The sequence below is a fragment of the Falco naumanni genome, chromosome Z (genome assembly GCF_017639655.2).
Source record: "Falco naumanni isolate bFalNau1 chromosome Z, bFalNau1.pat, whole genome shotgun sequence".
Lineage (NCBI taxonomy): Eukaryota > Metazoa > Chordata > Aves > Falconiformes > Falconidae > Falco > Falco naumanni.
The window spans coordinates 74,204,264-74,225,514 of record NC_054080.1 but is presented as its reverse complement, the minus strand read 5'-3'; the positions used below and the strand labels follow the sequence as shown (position 1 = coordinate 74,225,514).

At 40.4% G+C, this 21,251-nt stretch overlaps 1 protein-coding gene across 2 annotated transcripts in view; it reads right to left on the bottom strand.

The window, feature by feature from the left end:
• Window positions 1-8,173: 8,173 nt before the first annotated feature.
• GOLPH3 (golgi phosphoprotein 3) overlaps window positions 8,174-21,251 on the bottom strand; it is a 33,134-nt gene continuing 20,056 nt past the window's right edge. The window contains exons 1-3 of one of the 2 annotated variants that reach the window (XM_040579233.1): window positions 18,377-18,916; window positions 15,651-15,765; window positions 8,174-11,932 (exon numbers count right to left, since the gene is read on the bottom strand). In XM_040579233.1, the coding sequence (XP_040435167.1) occupies window positions 11,508-11,932; window positions 15,651-15,765; window positions 18,377-18,586 (750 nt within the window). In that variant the 5' untranslated portion in view covers window positions 18,587-18,916 and the 3' untranslated portion in view covers window positions 8,174-11,507. Of the gene's footprint in view, window positions 11,933-15,650; window positions 15,766-18,376; window positions 18,917-21,251 lie in introns of those variants that run through there. The other variant, XM_040579232.1, reaches the window with a different exon arrangement.

The window sequence follows — 21,251 nt, the reverse complement described above, 5'->3', positions numbered from 1 at the left end:
CATCTGCAGGGGACATCATACAATGGGCAGCATGAGCAAAGGGTGCCCCAAAAATGGGCCAGGCATGGCAAGAGCTTACCAGCTGCCACCCCCAGCAAGGGGAAGGCTGAAAGGTCTGTTAGCATATTAGCTGGCCCCTCTGGGCATTTGGGATGGGGTTTATCACCTCCCACCTCTCCCTTCCCAGCCAGCCTTCTCATTTATGCCTTACTCCTGCGAGCTTACACACCCCAGAGATGAACCCCCTTCCTTCCACTGTGCTCACCCTCACACACGCATGGCTGGCTGGCTGCCTGCAGCCTCTTACCAGTCAGACCCAGTCCCCAGAGCATGTAAAACTTCCTATAGGAACCTTGTAGGCCACTGTAATTACAGACAAACTGCAGTGCTCATTGGGGCTGTGCTGTAATTACCAGCAGCAAAGATAAAACCTCTGAGCAGGCTCTGAAGCTGTTTAGCTTACAGCTCCGCTCAGCTTACAGCACTCTCCACAGCAGTGCCTGCCATTCCGCCACATCAGCTGGCCACCATACAGGGTTTCCTGCAGCTTTACCTGCTTCCCAGCTCTCCAGACGTTCTGTTTGTTTGGGGGTTGTTTGGACCTTTTTGTTTTGGTTTGTGGTTTTGGTTTTTTTTTCCAAGGCCAACTTCTGTATAAGGCATTTTGGTGAGGTTTTCTCCCCTAAAGCCCTTGCAAGACACTGCTTCCAAGGGTCATGCTCATTAATTTCATTATTTCCAATGGAAATTGCATGCATCCCAGGTCCCTTCAGCATCGAAGGGAGGTGATTTAACTACTAATGTCAGCCTGATAATTTTGTGCGTAGGTTTGGAGGCATCCTCTGAGGCTCTTTCTCTGCTAAGTGCTTGGTGTCTTGAATTTTTCATAGCTAAGACTTCTATGACTAAGGTATCCAGAAAGATTATTCTTTTTAAATACAGGTTAGCTACTCTTTTATTTGATTTGTGTGGGTGTTATTTCACTCAGCAGTTCAGAGTCTTGTGACCCACTTACAGGCTGAAACACGCTCCAGTGAACTTTCGTGCCTTTATATTCAGGCTGCTCTTACAAAAAAAAAAAACAACAAAAAAACCCCAAAAAACCAAAACCAAAAAAACAAACAAAAAAAAACCCACAAAAACACCAACCAAAAAACCTCTGAGGCAACTCTATTCTTGAGTTCTAAATCACAAACAGGTATTATGTATAAGTGATTGTAAAAATGTTATACCTGTTCAATTCATGAGACTCATGGACTATCAGAGCCAGGTGGGGTCTTGGCAGGGCTTGAGGTACTGGGCTTGCCTAGAAGGATAAGAAGTGCTGGGGACAGTTGTGAGCTTTTGTTAGCCCTTGTGAAAGCTCATGTCCCACAGCCAAGAGCATCATGGACTCAGGGCATCTCCTGAGCTACACATGGCAGCTGGGGTGAAGGTGCTGCAAAAGCTCAGGTGCTCCTCGCCCACCTCCAAATCCTCCCCCAGGCAGGCAGGCAGGAGAGAGCACCGGGACACTTTCCAAGATCCCTTTGGAAGGACTTTAAAAGGAAAGGAAAAGAAAACCTCCTTCTACCCCAAAACAACAATCCCCTTGTGGGGAGCTTTGTTGGTGCCTGACCCTTTATTTTACTGGCATAATTGTGTGTGCTCTCTTGTACTGATATGCCCTTAAGGAGTTTAAGCAGTTCAGTCTGTCTTTGAAGACGTTGTGAGGTGACTTAATTGGAATGTAAATGCATCTTCAGAGGGAAAATATCACAACGTAATGGCTGGGAGTTAGTCAGGATATCAGCCTTAGAAATTTAGGACACTTGCACAGTATCAGCACCCGCTTAACCTTGCCCAAACAAAGCTAGCAGAGCACGGAAAATAAGTGTAAGGCTCCCAGTCTCCTGTGACCCTCACATCAAGGCAGGATGTCTTACCAGAAAATATGACTTAGCCAAAACCTGTGATGCACAGTGGGAAGCAGACACAGCTTTTGGTCAGGAGGCTGGACTATGTTTACCAGCAGCCTCCCCTCGCCTTCAAAGTCACCTTCATTAACAGCCACTTCACAAGCTTCTGCAGCTTCCAGGGGAAACCTAGCCATTCCATAGCAAGGCAAGTAAAGACACAGATATGTAGAAACATCCCAATGACTCTCCACAACTTGGAATATTTGGCTTGCATGCTATACTATGCAATTTAGCGTTTGTTTTTGTTTTGGTTTTTTTTTTTTCCCCAAGAACTGTGCAATGTAACAGGTCATAAAGGAAAGCTAACACGAAAGCAAAGTCACTTAGAGAAAACATGGACAGGAGACCAAGAATTGTCCCTTCAGTCCTAGAAGAGGCATCAAAGAAAGATGTATTTTACGTAAAAACTTAAGAAGCCCAGCTCATGTATCAGAGAACTCAGCAACTTGAATGTTAGGCGCTTACTGAAACACACTCATGGTCTGTCCTGTGATAGAAGCCAGTTGGTTATAAAAGACCTCACATCCACATAAATAAGGGCAGTAAAAGAACAAACTGATTTCCAAAGGCAACAAGTACTTGCAGAGCCACTGGTTTCCCTGGGCACTGGATCTGGTCTGAGCTTTCTGTAGGTTCAGCTTGCAGCTCTATCCCTTCCTTTCTGCTCCATCCTGCCTCTGGTGCAACCCACTATGTGCCCAGAGACCCAGTTTCTAACAGCAGCTGTAAATAATTGGTCATGCTAACATGGGACACTCCATTTTAAAACTTCCCTTTTCTTTTTCCAAAGGTTTTAATGCTCTTTAGAAAGGTTGCTTCACAACCCCTGTGACTCAAAGCAGACAGCAAGACTGAAAGTGGTGGGTAGTTTCTAAACAAATCTGGAACGCCTACGTGCTTTTTAATTACATAGATATGTGCACACTTAATTAAATTAAAAAACAATTACCACAATTTATGACATGAATCCAACTCTTTAGAAACTGGGATTGCAGCTGAGTTTGCGTTTTGACTCCATTTATTTGTTGATTGTCTGTCAATGATCCTGGCTGATGTTTCTTTTTATAGTGGAATAAAAAATAGGCAGTTTAGAGTAGGTGCTCAGGCTGTTCATTTCCAGAGTGGTGTTAGCCTTTTTCTCTTCCTGAGGGAGGCTGGATGGAGGTGGCAATTTATCTATTGGACTTATAAGTTGAATTGAAAAATAGTAGATGAAAATGGCAAGAATCTATGCCAAACATCATGGTGTAAATGAGAGTCTCTTACAGTGCAGACTGGTACAGTAGGAGAGATCCCTACAGGGAATACAAGTTCATGCTGCACCACTAAGTTCCTTGATATTCATTCATAAATATGGATGGGTATAATTAGGAAAGGCAAGTATTTCACCAGTGCAGATACGTAATCCTGTCTTTGAAGAAAGTGATAGGTGTATGTATTTGCTGAAAATATCCCAGAAATTCATGTTTTGCAAAATAGTTTCTCACCTCCTTTTGTTAAACAGAAGCATCCACAATAAGGAACTTTTCCTTAATGCTCGAGGTAGTCAAATGACTTTATAAATAACACCCATAGACTTGTATGACTTTGGAAAAGCTCAAAAAACTTCTCAGCCCACACTATTCTGACAGTAGTGGGCGAGGTGCAGAGCTTCTCCCCCTCCCCACATCACCCATACCATGCTACAGGCAGGTCTGGTGCCTTGCTTGGGGTTTGCTGTCTGGATGAGACCACCTTGGTGCATTATCTGCCTGATGTTGAGTTTGTCTTGCAAAGGAAATGTGGATTCTGGCAGTTTGGCTGGCAATATCTCCAGTCTATCAGTCAAATTAGACATTAAAAATTTGCATCTAAATCCAGTCCCATGAAAGAACTGAAAAACGTTTCTAGCACATGAAAAATTTTGGGACATTCAGGATGAAGCTGAATAATACTGTGAGGATTGCTTTTCTTCTGCTCAAATAAAACAAGAGCAGACCACCGTCTATTTCCCCGTGTCTCTCTCTGCTATTTGACCAGCCTGTTGAGCAGGAAGCTTGTTGGAGTATCCAGCTTTGCAGTCACAGTTGTAGCAATGAAGATGATCACAGGATTACAGAAATATTAGCTGAGAAAGACCTTTGGAGGTCAGCCAGCTCAACCTCCCACTTGGAGTGGGGTTTTTGCCAACACTGGATGTGGTCAGCTGTGGCTTTGTCTAGACGAGTGTATAAGACCTCCAAGGATGGAGATACCACAGTGCCTGTGGTTAGTCTGTCCGAGGGCTGCACTGCCCTTCTAGTGAAGAAATTTTCATAAAGTCCAGTTTGAAACTCCAAAGGTGGAGTTTGATACTATCACCCTCTGGTATATTACCTGCTGCTGCCAAGGTCAGTTGATTTCTTGGGCACTATCCCATCCAGACCTATGGATCTGTGTGCATCCAGCCTTTCTCAGCAGTCCCTGCTGCTGGCCCCCACTCTGTCCCAAGCTGCTGGGGCACGCACCGAGCTCCGGCACAGGCAAAGAAGAGTACACCGATGTTTTCCCATTTTTCATGTCACTTGTTTGTCTCCCTCACTGGTTGATGGGCCCGTGGTGTTCGCTATGGGCTGCCTCATCTGGGAACAGCGTAAGTGCAGCTCCCTTGTGACCCCTTTAGATCTCGGGTGCTGAGTGTGGGAAGACTACAGGCACAGGGCTCCTGGCCTTTGGAGAGGAGACAAGCCTGGCAGGAGAAGAGCTTCCAGGGCAGCCTTGATGGTTGGCTACACATCTGAAAGGAGCAAGCGGCAAACCTGCAAAGCCCTGAGCAGCCCAGAAACACCAGTGTGGGAGACCTAGGAGTCATCTGACTGTACAGCCAAAGAGCTGGGGACCAACCAGACTGGAACCCATTTGTTACTGTCACCCCACAGGGTAAACTCTCAGATTTCCGATCTCCCTTCTGTGCAACTGATGAACATAACCTGCAAGGCACACCAAGAGCAGGACAGTCAGCAACCTGCTCATACCTCTAGCTATCTTCTAAGCAATTACCTTCTGAAGATACATTCCAATTAAGGCTTCAGTAACGGTTGCCTACTCTTTATCACTATGCAGAGTAAATGAAAATGTGCCAGACATTTCTGCTGTTCATGGCTTACAAATCCTTAACCCTTGTGCTGACTGTCAGCCATATGTGATCTTGGCAGCAGGTCCTGCCCATTTCCTACAGAAGAAAGCAAGCAAAAGAAGGGTACTTTAGTACGATCAAAACCCAACTTTTCTTGCTCTTAAAGGAAAACCTAAGAAGTTAGTTTAAATGCCTATAAATGCTGTGAACAAATTTCTCTGCATGCCAGTACAGAAGGGATTCTGTATGTCTTTGGCTAAGCGTCTCTGATTTGGTTGCATTAAAATGTGTGTAAGTTTTCAGCTGTACCTCAGAAGGAAGCTCTCGATAGCAGCTAGGGCCTAACATCAGGCAACGTATTTGCAGCAAGGCATTTATTAATGCAGTGAATTTTAGCTCCATTTCCTGTTTGCAATGTATCCAACAAACAGACCTTAGTTGTTATTCCAAATGTGTTTATAATTGCATTTTATTTCAGCCCTGTTTTATTTGTACATATTCCAGTTTAAGGAAGGTCACATGCACTCCCTTGTTTCAAGTACAGCCGCTCACCCACACAACGTGGCTTTTTCCTGGATGGCTGAAACCTTTGTGAACAGCAGGCTGTTCCTCTCCCACGCAGGCACAAGCCCCAGGCACATCTGCCACGTATTGACTGGTGGGCTTGAGCCAGACCCTTCCAGTTGCACCTCTCTGGTCGCATGTGCCGTGCTCAGATAAATTCTTAGACCCCAATGGTCTTCTTGGCACACATGGAGTGGGATTACTGGGAGGGCAACCTCCAGGCAGAAGATGCTCGGGTCTATCATGGCTATGATGGATTATGGGCTGCCTGGATGGAGAGCATCTCCCACATCACCCAAGACACAGCAAGTCTTCCTAGCTTCTGGCCCATGGCCAACTCATTTCACCAGGGAGGGAAAAAAAGAGTAATGAAGAATGTAACCATACAAGATCTTCTTGAAAATGTCATTACAAATATTGCGTAAGATTGATGGCCTCAGGCATTTCTGAAGAGGAAGGCCCCTTGGACCAATTTTTGTTCAGGCACCAGTGTGACTTCTCCGTCAAGGCTCTGCTGTCAGAGCTGAGATGGGTTACTGCAAGACTGCTGCCTGGAAAAATGATCTGGTTTGCTAAATTTCTTCTGCAAGTCTCTGAGATTCTTAATGGTGTGTAGGTATTATTCCATACAGCACTGCAAAACTTACACATGATTTAGCTAAAACTTACTTTTCCAAAGTGGCTGAGGTCCTCAGGAACACAAGGAGTCAGACCAGGATTTTAAAAGCTGATTAGAGACATGATTTGGTTTTATTTGAGTGGACAGGAAATTAAAAAGGAGCTACAAAGATGCCCTGGCAAAGAAAGCTTACAAACTGCCTGCCATTTTGCTTTACCAACCACCAAAGTCTTCTAACACCTTATTCAAGATAAATTCTAGGGCAAACAGAGAAAAAATCCAAGATTTGAATAAATGTACAAAGCAACAGATTATAAATCCTGAAAGACTAGCACATTAGATGATGACAAATCCTTTCTGAGCAGACATCAGATGCACTAGATGGAACTGAATGATGTATTGGGAGTCAAGAAAGCAAAAATGAAAAACTGAAATATTTTAGTTTGTTTTGACAGGAAAGCAGCTTATGTGATCACAGTGTAAGTATATCCACGCCTCTTTCTTCTCCCACTTGTCCCCTTCAACCAAATTAAATAGAAGTAAAAAAACCATCCAAATAATTTGCCTACAACTTCCATAAACATAAACAGCCAAATAGAGAAAACATTTTTAAGCTGCAGTACAAACCTTTTTAACAAGCAAAGAGCCCAAACTGGAAAATTACTCTTGTGTATAATGTTCTCACCGCAGGAAAAGCTTGAGAGACAGCAAGTGCTTAAGAGCACTGGCCCGGGCACAAGATCTACCAAATTTAGAGAACTGGCAAAACCACAATGCTCAGCTGCAGGTCCTCCCTGCTGCCGGGACAACAGCTTGCTTTTGAAGCAGGAAAAGAGCAGTTTCAAGGTAAATTAGCATCAGGTTTTGTTCACCTTAACAAACCACATGTCAAAAGCTGTAGCAGGTGGCCAGCCAGCTGCTTCTGTTCAGCCAGCACTGACAAACGTACTTGTTGGAGAAAGGGAGGTTCCTTCAGGCACCAGCAGGGAATCAAAGCCGAGGGGAAGCAACACCGGGTACAGAGCAATGGAGAGCCAAGCTCAAGCAGACAGTAGACCTAAGAGCAAAAGGCGGCTAGTAGTGAAAAGGCAAGAGTGGAAACACCTAAGGTTGGAAATCAGCACAACTCATTCACAAGCACAGAAGTTACCAAGCAACTTGTAAAGGAAAAGAGAAGAAACAGAAAAGATCAGGGACCAAAGCCAGGAGAGAAAAAGCCGTAACAGCAACTTGCTTGGCTTCTTTGTGCAAAGGGGAGGGGGTAAGGGAGCCAAAGGCTACTACTCGTCATTTCTTTCCCTCCTCTCTTCTGCTTAGAAACCGCCTCTTTTCCCCACTGTTTCTACAGAAAGTCTTTCTCCTCCTAAGCCAGAAGGCATTACTTACCATCAGCTTTTTCACAGGCTTTGTGCCGCTGCTTTGAGGAGAGGAGAAAACAACCCAATGGGAGGGAACTCCAGATCTTATTCAGAGATGAACACAGGCAGCAGCCCTGACCACGCTTCTTCCTCACCCAAAGATCCTCCCCGCTACCCCCCGTCACCTCCTAGCAGCACACTTCACATTTGACGCTTACAAAGCATTTGACAACATCTCACTTCCCAAGTACTTAAACTCTTATATACATTAAGCATCTCCACAGAATGAGTTACTTTTTCAAGAAATTTTTACTTCTCAGGAGCTGGAAACCCCCTTCTATATAGAAAGGCAGATGGACAATAAAGGAAACAAGGACCTAACAGGCTTTGACTACCTGAAGCCCAGTTGAGGCACAACTGAGGCCTTGATTGAAGTCTTTAAAGTTCTGTTTTCCAAACTGATGAAGACCAGAACCTCATGAAAAACTGGAAATTTCTTAGCAAATGAAAAAAAAAAAAAAGAAAAAAAAATCCTTTAGGTGTTGCATGCATGTGATACACAGTAACCACCTGCAGCTCGTAGCTTGAAAGGGTGCTTTATTTTGTTTCAGTACAGATTCAGTCCAGTTCACAGAGAACACATTAGATAATACAGGTCTTCACTTTGTAGGAGAAATGGGCATGAACACATCAGCACTCAGTCACCAGCCTTTTACGGCCAATTTCTGCAACTTTTGCCTCAAAAGCACAGTGGCATAGTGTATGGCACACAGGTTTCACTAGCATCCCATACAGGGGCACTGTAGCATCACCTTGAGAAACACAGAAGAGGAGGATGTAAATCTCAAGGACTGCAAAACTACAGATATATATATACATGTACTGCTTGGGGACTTAACTGTCAGAAGCCTGTTATTGACATTAACTTTAAAGTTTGTTTTAAAAGAATGCACCCCTGAATAACGTATGCTCCCCCTTGAGGCATACATTCAAGTTCAGGCTAGATAGTGGTCTTCACTTCAGCCATTGAGAGCTGAGGACCCAGAGCAGACAAAAACATTTTAAACCCAGGTCTCTATGAACTGCAGCAGCAGCTTATAGGAAGAAAAGGTACTTGAATCTCAGCAGAACAAAGCAGTCTCCCGTGTTTAACTATTTTATCACATAACAACCTGAACCAGCAACAAAGGCGAGGACGTTAGCTAAATCAGTTCCTGTTAACCTACCGGTCTTACCCTTCTTGCTAGACGTAAGGTTAGGTAGCACCTGTGAGACTTCAGGTTTTCTGAGGCACAACACAGGACTCAAGACTCAAGATCTATTTCCCCTGCACATCCAGCCTTATACCAGGTCGTCTAGCAAAACCCACTGTTGCTCTTCACAAAACCTTCATTACTTACATGAAAGTTCTTTGATACACCCAGTACAAGGTCTCCCCATCACAGAGAAATATTGTATCTTGAGGGAAAATAAAGCCGATAAATACTGTAGGCAGTAAAAAACCATATCCTCTTTCTGGGAAGGACTAAAGGGTGACTTCTTTTAAACCATGTTGGCTATAAGAGCGACAAAACCCCAATATACTCCACAACCTAGCATGAATCCAGCAGGAACATACAAAATACTCACAGAACGAAGATGAGAGAACAGAAAAGGGACTACAAAAGATACTTTCAGTCTGAAGCATGCTGCAAGTAGCTTGGATTTTCAAAGCTACTTCGAAAGTTTCGTGCACCTAACTTGCTCCTGATACTCCACTATTTTTCTGACCCTTCCACCTACTTACTTTTCTCTCCTCTCAAAGAGAAACAGAAAAGAAAACGGATCAGAGGAAAGAGAATGAAAGCAGTGTGTTAGCATATACTATCAAGTACAGAAAGTATTCTACAAGCTGTGAAATGTAAAAGCAACACAGCAACTTCCATGTTTCCTCCACTTAAACCAATCACATTTTGAAATGCTTAAAAGAAAACATCCAAAGTTCATGCCCAAGCTCCTCAAAGTTTTAACCACAGCATCTTACAACTGAGAACACTGTCTTTTTATTTGTAAACCAGGGTTTGAAATTTTACAATATAATTTCATTTTTCTAAAGAAACAGTATTTAAGAAATGAAAGAACAATGTGCCATTAAATGTTAAGGACCATATTTTTAAAAACCTTTATTAAAAAAGGTTATGTAGGTATGACAAATTGTTAAAGTCAAAACATTAAGCATCTAAATGATTGAAAATGAAATGCAAAATTAGAAGTCCAGTCACAGATGAGGCTGTAGAGTTGTGCTCAAGATAGAAGAGGTCCACCCACGGCAGGCACAGCTGCACACTCACGTTAACTCAGCCATGAATCCTTCAGATCTGAGTGACACCGCTGATTAGGTCAGTTTGATCTACTTAATATAAACTCTCCCTTTCTAATAAGAAGGATATTAACTAAAGCTTTCAGTTAAGCAATAAAACCTTCCTAATTAGCACAAAAAATAAGAATTACATGCTTGCTCTGTTTCAGGCACTTTCAAGATCATAGTTTATTTACTGTAGGTAAAAAGCTAGTATACAGATTAAGGGATCCCTTAAATTTCAACTCTACAGTTATATACCATCTAGTATTCTTGCTCTGAACATTAACCAAAAAAGTTTCTAAACACCTGTAAGCCCCACTATAAATCTGCACTGTTATGAGGAAAGAAGAAATATATAAATCAATGCTTAATTTTTTCAATGCATAATATTTACAGTGAAACCGATGGGAGATAACAAGCAGTGGCAAAGAGGCTATAAATTTTAAAAAGCCGAAGTTTTATATATATATTTTTATAATAGTGTGCTAATCAGCATAACTGTATATAAAAATTTAAGATATAGCAAAGCATCCCATTACAGAAATCTTAAGTCATCTGAACTGCAGTCATTACTTGCTAACCACTTACATGCAACACCTGCTAGGACTGACTTTGTTTTTGAAAGTGTAAAATAAGATCGAGACAAACATTAATTTGTGTACAAAGTTGAAAACTGCACTCAAGAATTGTACTTGGTCATGAGCCTCTTCCATACAGGAGGGGGAAGAAAAAAAGTACAAACAATGATAGGAAGTGATCTCTTTCTGTACATTAATTACCAAAGGCAATGCATAGACTGAGAATACCTGGATGGCAAACTCTGTAGACACTGGAAACAGCTTTCACATACATGCTCTTTACAGGAGGCCTTTCTTTCCATCAATGTCAGCAATGGCTGACAGTAAATAAGGGGCACCAGGTGTACAACTAAGTAGGTCTTGCAAAATACTAGGATGGGGCAGCTGTTAATATACAATTTGAACTATATATACAATATAATGGAATGTATCCCATTCCAAAACTGGTTTATGAAACAATAGGACCTTTCTATCTAGCCTTATGACTCAGTGATCATTCTAATGAAAATATAAGTACACAAGAGACTTACATGAAAAGTAAAATTTATGGGGCATTTTACAGGAACTTTTGACAAAGCTGATTAATGGCATTTCTGCTTTTAAAGTAAGTTCGTTGAGTATAACTGAAACATCTGTGTATAAAATGTCCTGACATACTTCAACATGGACCTTCAGCGATCTAAACCACTTCAACAACAATAAGATGCAAAATAGATTAAACAAAGTATTTCCGATAACTGAAACAATAGGAAATGGAATGCCAATATGGCAGTAAAACCTTTTTCTGTTGTTTTTAAACAGGAAAGTCTCTTGTACCAGCAGAATCCTGTATACAGATACACAGAGAAGGAAGGAATACACCACTTATAATCCCCATTAAACAAGAGCAGATTCATCATGTGAGAAGGTACAAATTACAGAAAACATGAATAGTCAATAGAAGGAAAACAACTGGTTTACATGAAACAAGAGAGAATGCTTCAGTCTGAATGCAGTTATTTTGTGAAAGCTGCTACAACAGCCCACAGAACCTCATTTGTGTTGGCTTTCATACATTCAACCTCAGGGTCTAAATCCAGAAGCTGCCGCACTCTCTTTGTGGCTAAATCATACTGCTCATCCAAAAGGGGGGCGAAAGCGTTCTCCAGAACATCTGAAGCATGGGCTAAATAAACAAGTGCCAGCAAGCGCTTGTCCATGCGGTGAGGGTCATTTACCCATTTGTCAAGAACTGCTTCTTGAACCTTCTTGATGAGGCGCTGTTTGATATTGTTGTTGGTGAGAGGGTGCGTAGTCATGTCAAAAAGAAGGAAGTTCTGTTTCTCTGTTGTCAGTACACCTTTCTCCACTAGATTTTTAGCTAACCGTTCACGGACGTTTCGTAGTTGGTAGTGCAACTTCAATGGGTTCCATGTTTCACCTAAAAGAGCAAGCAAAAACCCCAACAGTCAGGTAAAGTTTAAGCTGTACTATTACAGTGATTTCCCCCTTCCCTGTGGTGCAGAATGAGCTGTCACATCCATATAGCTGACTATACACCAAGATACTGTGCTAACGTCAGCATTTCTCTGATTTCTAATCTCTGACCTAACCAGATATAGGCATAGAGACCATAAGAGTCTCCTTGGAGGAATGCAGTGTATGTTTATAAACTTTGGACAAAATGCTAGCCAAGCCACATCTTGATCAAGGATACAAAAAATTAGCAGTCTTGTACTGAAGAAAAAAAACAACACAAAAAACAAAATCCCAACCAGTCATGAAGAAAGAATTTACCTTTAATATTAAAAATAAAACTAAGCATCTCCTCCTCTCTTACGCACTTTCCTGATTCCAGCCTTTTACCATTTTGGAGACTGGAAGAAGTGTCACTGCTTTCTTTCTGTCACAGACAAGCTAATAATGCACACCTACCCTGTGTATTTCTGTTGCTTCATGGTTTTTTTCTCTCCCTTCCTGCCCCCACCAGATGAAACAGCGACCACCCACTGGGTGAATGCAGGGGTTTATCTGTACACATGAGCATATTTGGGGCAGGGGTTGTAATTTTCCTATGAAAATTGTTTTTAATGCTTTTTGTTAAGGCAGGAGAATTGTGCCCTTCAGAATGCATGACTATGCGCATAGAGAAGGGAATTTAAAAAGCACAAAATCAGCATCAATAGCTACTGACAAAGCTAAAATTGTTAAGCACCGAGAAATCCACCTTTGCTTAAAAGTTTACTTAAGCTAAAAACTTGTCCTGGTTTCGGCTAGGGTGGAGTTAAATTTTTTCTTTGTAGCTCGTACAGCACTGTGTTTTGGCTGATGTGAGAACAATGTTGATGGCACACTGATGTTTTCAGTTGTTGCTGGGTAATGTTCATAAGTCAAGGACTTTTCCGTTTGCCAGCGAGAGGGCTGGAGGGGCACAGGGAACTGGGAGGGGACACAGCGAGGACAGCCGAGCTGAACCAGCCAAAGGGGTGTTCCACACCATGGGGCGTCATGCTGGGTATATAAACCTGGGGGGTTGGCTGGGGCCTGGGGATCGTTGCTCGGGCACTGGCCGGGCATGGGTCAGCGGGTGCTGAGCAGCTGTACTGTGCATCCTTTCTCCCTTTTCCTCTGGATTTTATCCTTTTTCCCACCTTACCATTGTTGTTGTTATTGTTCTTTCCTTTTTATTCTGCTTAAATTATTAAATTGTTCTTATCTCAACCCTCGAGTTTTACATTTCTTTCTGATTCTCCTCCCTATCCCTCTGGGTGAGGGGGAGCAAACAAGTGGCTGTATGGTGCTTGTTTGCCAGCTGGGGTTAAACCACAACAAAACTTTAGGTCCAGCCTACCTAAATATTTATCGTAAAATGTCCTCCTGATATAATAAAAGTGTATGCATTTTAAGAGGCCAGAGAAGAAACAGCTTTAAGTATTTGTTATATTGGTGGGGGTTTTCTATAAATGAATAATAGTAACAACCACAGATGACTTCCAGGTTTCTCCCACTGTGATGGAGGATGACATATGCTGTATCCAAGCTAAGTAAACAAATGAGACGACACCAGCTGCATAGCGAAAGGCTGAAAACACACCCAAGCCTGAACTACACATGCCCCTATAGGTTCCACACCTCACTGAATGTGATTCCCCAGCTAGACCATGAATGAAACCATCACACACACAAAAGTGCAGTTTCCTTACAGTGTTTCACAGGGCAAAGGATATTTCCTAGATTTTTCTACATTGGTTAAGGGGATGCGGCTATACAGTAATAAAAATCAGTACTGTGATGACACCTTGTGACCAATCTCCTCCATTACACAGACATTTGCTTGTCAAAACACGGAAGTTTGTTACATCTGCAGGAATGCCTGACACTTTGATCCAAACCTCTGTATTTCCTACACCTGCTTCTGTTAGAGGCTATCTTATAAAAAACCATCAGCCTGGAAAATGCCACTTTACACATCCACATAAATTATTTCCATGATGGCTTTGAACTCGTATGTACTGTAACTTCAAGCAGCATTCCTCACATAGTTACTTTAAGCTGTAATTACCAACAATCTTCCTGGATCAGGTCCCAAAGCAAAATTCTAAAAGTTTCCAAAAAGAACACAATAAACAGAACACCAAAATATTTTTCTTCAAAGGGCAGTCCTCTAAACGATGGGAAATGTGAAGAACTGTAATGCCATCCAAGAAACTAGTAATTAATAATCATATCTAAGTAAAAATGATTGATCCAAGTCCTAGCCACAGCACTGACAATAACTATCTTCCCAGAGGGAGAGCTCAGCAGGGGCAGGAAAAACTTTAGCTTAGCTCAGCTCAAAGAAAACCTACAATACTGTTCATTCATTACTTGACCTTTCTTGAGTCAGTACTAACTTGATGTGCTCCACACTGGGAGAGAAGGTGAAATGTCAGCACAAATTATATATTTGGGACAAGAAAAATGAATTGGTTTTGCAGGCTGTAAAAGTGAAGGAAAGCTGAGGAAGAACAACTGCAAGGCCTCGCAGCAGACATGCCCCCTGCTGCCAAGGGCTGCTTTGTTCTCCTGTCTCCCCCCTCTGTCTGATAGTCAAGGAGCAACACAGGAGGAAAAGCAAGGACAAGAGTATGAACTGATGTGCAAGGAAGGCTGTTTAAGGTGGTACAGGACAAACACGAAGAACATGAAAGCAAGGCGGAGAGAAAGGTGAAGGGTTTTTGCTGAGTTTCTGGACATGTATTGGTTGTTACAACTAATATTTTTAGAAAACTTCAAGTCTTACTACACCATACCTCCCAGAGTCATGTTGTTGACAAAACAGTGGGGTTTCTTCCTGCACTGTTTGCAAAACTGAAGTCATCTCTGACCTACTCCAAGGAAGCTATATTTTATGCATTTTGTAAAAACAGACAAATCTTGGTGATGAATTCTGGCTACAATGAAAAAAACTAATAAAACAACAAAACTATAAAAGCACATGTTAAAAGATGTTCATTGTTTATTTCAGTTTAATTTATTCATCCTGAGGATACAACTGTTGGCAAGACATGAAAAACATTAACTGTAATTGTAAAGATGAAATCGAATTGACGTTTTTTTTGCCACAAATTACTAGCTTTACAAGAGCAGCCGTGGGCAAAGTACTCAACTTGAAGACTTTGTTTTAAACAATGAGAAAATTTGAAAATATTGAATTACATTTCTCTAGTTAATGGAAAAACAGAACTACTGACTTTTTTTACAACTGAGTGGCAGACTCTGTATCTCCTTTCTTTAACAAATGACCTGAATACTGAAACCATGCACCTATACCCTGAACTTCCACTAACCCTCATTTCCAATTACAGAGAAAGGCAGTTGTATCTCCAGGGTGCAGTCCTGATTTACTTCTAAACTCTGTGGAAGAGGCACCTTCCACTGATTCTGATGTCCTCTGACACCTGCATATAGATCCCTTCACTACCAAGTTAAATCAAAAGCAACAGTTACTTGTATTTGATTAAAGGCTACAATCAACAAGAGACTAACCCAGAGGACAGACTAATTAACTTTTTTGCATACTTTCTCCCCAAAAACCTTACAGTATAATCTCCAGTCATGTCAGATAATTAGATTTATTGGGGGGGAAAAAAAGCAAGTACATTAAGTCCAAGGCTTACCACTAAGCAGTTCAATCCAATTTTGAACTGTTTCAGGAGGCTGGGTCTCTTTTATGTGTTTCAGAGCTTCATCAAGAAGAACATCCCCTGTAGGAGCATCCGACTTGCAAATCACCTAGGACAGAATAAAATGCTGTCAATATTTTGACTGAATTTATATACCATAAACATCCACCAGTAAAACCTGGAAAAATTTATCTGTTATCAAAACCAAGGAAGTTTTAAAAATAAGGAACCATCTCTAAGAATATGCAACTTTAAAAAAATAACCTAGTTTTCAAAAAAATCTAGTATTACAAAGCTATGTTAAGTCCTAGGTTATCTACAACTTAAATTAACCCTACTGGACTAAAACTACAGCATTAAGAACATACTTAATACCTGATTTTTTTAAGAAAGATAATCCACTAACCCAGCCAGGCCCTTCACTTCCTCCCCAAAACGAAGTATACTGCAGTATTAAACTGCTCTCTGATGGCAGTCTATTTTACTGCCTCAAGTCTATTTATTAAAAATACTGCAGTTAAACAATTAGGGCACAACAAATTGAGAAATCAATTACAAACTGAAAAAGCAGGAGAACTGGTTTTCTTCTATATAGTCATGGATAAAAATAGGTTCAAGAGAACATGTAAGTTTTACAGCTCTGAAGAAAACATTGACCAGCAACACTACATTCCATTCATAGCACTTAAAACACACATATTAGGCAAAATAGGTATGTACTAATGAACTCCATAATATGCAATACTAAATGAGATTATCATTTTTATTAAGTAACTTCTAAAATTATTTGAGCTCTTATGTCAAGAGAGCACTGAACAACAAAGAAATTCACAGTAATGTAATAAAATCTAAGAATTTGAGTAACTGCTTGTTTACCAACATAAATAGTTAAACCACGTACAAATACAACCTTTTCTGGTTTAGAAAAACAAAAGCACCAAATGAAAACATGAAGATCAAATTAGTCCAAGTGAGTGTTTGAATAAAAACAAATAATAATAAAATCTGTTTTTCTTTAGGAAAAGATGATTTACTACAGTGTCAAAACTATTGATGAAAATGACGACTAAATCTGGCAATTTGAATAGTTTTACAACTTAGCACTTCAAAAGTATCGGGTAAAAAGATAACATGCAATTGACAGAAAAACTAAACCAACACAATTCCATATATACAAGAGAAGAAGCAAGTGAAAGCTCTCATTTTTCTATAACACTTCACAGTAGTCAGAAAGGTGTCCTGGAAAAGCTTTACGTGTCCTATTGAAACACATCCCAAGTTTAGTTCTGTTCTGTAGTTCTAATAATCCTTACTACAAACAATAGAGGAATACAAGACAATTTCATAGGGTCTCTAGATAACATTGAAATTAGTTGCAATGGTAGAAAAGCTTCAATACTGGCAAAATACAGGAGATGTGTATAAGATTAAATGAAAAGGAAAACTGCTGGAGAGATCTTTGTGAGTCTAACAGGTCATAGGTGGAATACTATTTCTGATTTAGATGGCATATATGAAGCATAGAAACTAATATTTTTAATAAAAATCAGCAAGAATGAACCTATCCACAAATGTCAGGCTAAAAAGAACAAAGTTTGTTTAGATCTAAAAAGAAAACATATCAGATATTTTTACATAGAGAGTATCAAACAACAGTTTAGGGTGCCTACTTTGGGAAAAATAAAAGATACCAGCAAATTAAACATCCAGGGAGCTGCCGAACTGCATTCAGTGGAGACTTTTAAGACTAAACATCTGCCAGGGAGGGTCCAGAGAAACCTCATTATCTGTTAATGCATCAAGATTAAAACAGTCTCTTGAGATATGTTTTGGGGAGCTGGAGATCACTCCAACCATAAATCTCAGATACTTGTTTTAAGAATACAACTACATTTTAACAGGCAATCCCTGTTTAAGACTAATCACAGAACAATGCATTTTTATCTTCCTGATTTACAAGCTTGCACCACAGCATCACTCAAACCCTCCATTAACTACATATGATGATAATACCTATCTTCCAATTTCATATAAAAATTCTGTATTTTGGAAGTTTCTGTTCTTTAATTATGTAACAGCATACTTTAAGTTGGGTTTTAAAGCTCCTGGATTGCGGCTATTAATAGCTACCTATCAGATATTTCTTTAATTAGCCTAAAGACACCCAACTTATTTTTACTTCTTTTTAAAACTGACATTCCAGCAGTACTTTCATTTCTTTGAAGTGTCCCACATGATTACACTGGATAGCTCCAGTCTGCTGCATCTGAGAGCCTGCTACTCACCATCTCACTTAACAGCTAAGATGAAGTCATCTTTTTGACCAATAGGTTCTTTATTATTAGAAAAAGGAAAAACAAAACCTACCTCACTGAAGAGAAAAAAAGCTCTTCAGTCTAAGATATATGTAACATTTTTTTTTAAAGTTCAGAAAACAGCTTTCCTTGCTTTTTTGGGGTTAAGATTTTTTTTTTCTACCACTGCAAAGAAGTTTAAGAAGCCAGCCTGAATATAGTGTACCACAACAGTACGACCCTAAACATACAGGCATTTAGAGGTAAGAGCTGTAAGGAACAGACTCCACCATGCAACTCTGTTAGGACTCCATAAGCTCTCGTGAAGCCACAATACACAGGGATTTTGTTTCTAATTTTACTGTTGTCTGCAGCCAGGCATATAGCATTGCTTCTTCTCATTTCTCTGCTACACTGAATACTCACCGCACAGATTCTTCTGATTACCCTTCCCCTCAAACAAAAGTATTTTGGTTCACACTTCCATGGTATTTCTCTACTCCTCCCCCTCCCACCACACGGATGTGGCACAAGGCAACAGCAGAAGCTCAACCACCTCTCTCCAGCTTCATGGATCTGCTGTTTCTTGAACGATTCATTGATGAATGCTTCCTGGCTAACTCTCTTCAGAGGCATAACAGCACAAGAGAGGTGTAACAGCACAGGAAGAGTGGCAAATCAAGAAGGTTGCCGATCTTGTGAACTGGATCACCACAGAAGATTACACATCTGCAAGAGGGAGATTATTTTCTCTCTTTAACAGAAGAGCTAAGGTAAAGAAAGAAGCTAAGCTCCTGGTTCTTCAGAGATGATGGTCCTTCGCCTATTGCAAGAACTCTTTCTTTATTCCCATTTTTCAGTGATTTATCAGGTACTAGATCTGCTTTGTATCCAATTGTTGAGGAAATTTAAATTGTACAGAATATTTAATTTGCATTTTCCACAACGAAGCTTTGCAATTAAGCAGTGCTAAAGATTTAGCACTTCTTGCACTGATTTTTAAGTAAACTTCATTATTTAGTTCTAATACAAAAATTCACTCATGCATGAATCACTCAGAATTGTCAGCTAGAAAATACTGAAGTTAATACACCAAGGATTTGAAGGGATTTCTTTTGTTTTTAAGAACTCTAATGATTTGGTTTGCTTTCTGAGGCTGTTAGGTAGCACAGAGTACCATTTCCCATCTTCAATAACCACTAATCTTAGAAATTATTTACATATAAACCTCAACATTCATTTATTTGTTTCTAAAATAGATACCAGTAGCTAGAACTCCAAAACGATGCAATGATTACATACTCTTAAGCCAAACTCAAGAGGATGTTGCAACATAAAATAACGTCGTACTGACTTTCAAAGCTTCACTAACATCTATCCAATCCTTGTCTGTCAGTTTCTCAGTCTCATTTGTCTATGCCATCCAAGCATGGATTTAATATAGTTTGATCCATTCTGAAATTAGAAAATTTCCATTCTTAGAAACTGCAAAAAATTATCAGTAAAGATCCACCTGATTTAAGGCTCTAAGTAAAAACCATTGTAGCTAGCAAACTTTCAAGTTAGCTGTATGAGCAAGATGACAGTTAGTTGGTTATAAATCCATACTACTGCCCAAGTAACTAGTTCTACTCTCTTCTTGTTCTCACCTTACCGCTTGTGCCAGCAGTCTCACTTTGTGCCTCACCTGATGATAATATCAAGAAATACAAGTAAAAACTAAACTGATCAAAGTAGTGAATTAGTTTTCAGCCAGAGGGGGTTACCTGACAAGCCTGCACAAATGCTAGGAACAACCCAAGAGACTCCAATAAGCCTCTTCACAAAGAGAGGACTACCCTTCACAGCTGCAAAACACGCTAAAATAACTGAAGTCTAAACTCCTCCCTTCAGACCATGGCTTGAAGATTCACAAATCAAAGCTTTGAGTTTTAAGGAGGTTTTACCTTCCCACGAATCTGAGGATGGACCTCGGGTGAGGAGGAAGAAAAGCTAGCCTGGGAGGCAGAAACTATAGAAAATGTTATTGCCACTGATTCACAACCTTGTATGCAACTACACAGTCCATTCCACTCACTAAAGCACAGTATTTAATTCACAGCCAAAGCTGAGGACAAGGGGAGCAAAGCCTGCAAAAGGGGGACCAGAAAGACACTTCATACAGTTAAGACACTTAAATCTAGGCAACACAGAAACAACACTGAAATCTTTGTTGACACAACACTTCAAAGAAGATACAAAATGACACAAGTCAGTCATGAGAATTATTTCTGAACTGAGAGAGAGGTGATAACAGAGGGAGAAGAAACCTCATATAGATCAGCAGTTAGTGATTTTATTTGCAAGAAATTACTTAGGCAGAAACCAATAGTCATTTGAATTTTAAATTAAAGCCTTTTTCATAGAACACTCCTGCCTGCAAAAAGAAATCTCTCAATTGCCTTGTAACAGCAGAAAGAACACAGCCTTTAATATTGGGTGGCTTCTAGATTTCCTTCAGCAAGGGCCAGGGTGCAGACAGAGAAGAAACAAACACACCTACCAACTCCCAAAACCACATGATCAAAGTTTTAACAAGGCTCCTACCTGCCCCCCCCCCCAACCCATAAGAAAAAACCCACAAAACTAACCACCAAAGATGACAATAATTTTGCTTGTATTCTTTACTGAAGATACACATGGGTTATTTTTCCATTTTCCTAAGAAAAGCCCCATAGTTAACATTTCAGGTAGCTAGAGCTGACAAGGTTTGCACAGAATGAAAATAACTGCTAAAGAACATTCCTGAATACCTAAGGAGCCAAAAGCTTTGAAGGAAAAAAAAATTCTGCAAGCTAATCAATACTGAATATGCTTAAATGAAGCTAAAAGAAGTAGCAGCTGTTTATCTGAACAGAGGTTTGATTCTTCAGAAGAGGAGGAAGTGGGAAGAAGGTTGGGGAATTTGTAAGCTTTCCTTTAAATAGATTAGCAAAAGTTAATATTGCCAGGGAAATGTGACACAAAAGAGAATTTATCTGTGGTGGATAAACAACATTTGACGAAGTTTTCAATGAGCTTATTTTACAAGTGTCCTCTAACAGCTGATGATGTAAAAATTTTTCAAACAGTGTGACTTTGCACATGTTGTTCAAAGGAAAAATCCAGCAGCAAAAGTAGTAAATTAAGGCCTCAAACTTTCAACCTAACGCAATAAAGGACCTTAAATGTTTGGCCATCTTGAAGGTCAGTGAGTACAACAAATCTAACACAACAGTCACATGCTTAAAGTAGATACAGTTTAGTGTTCTCAGGGGCCCAA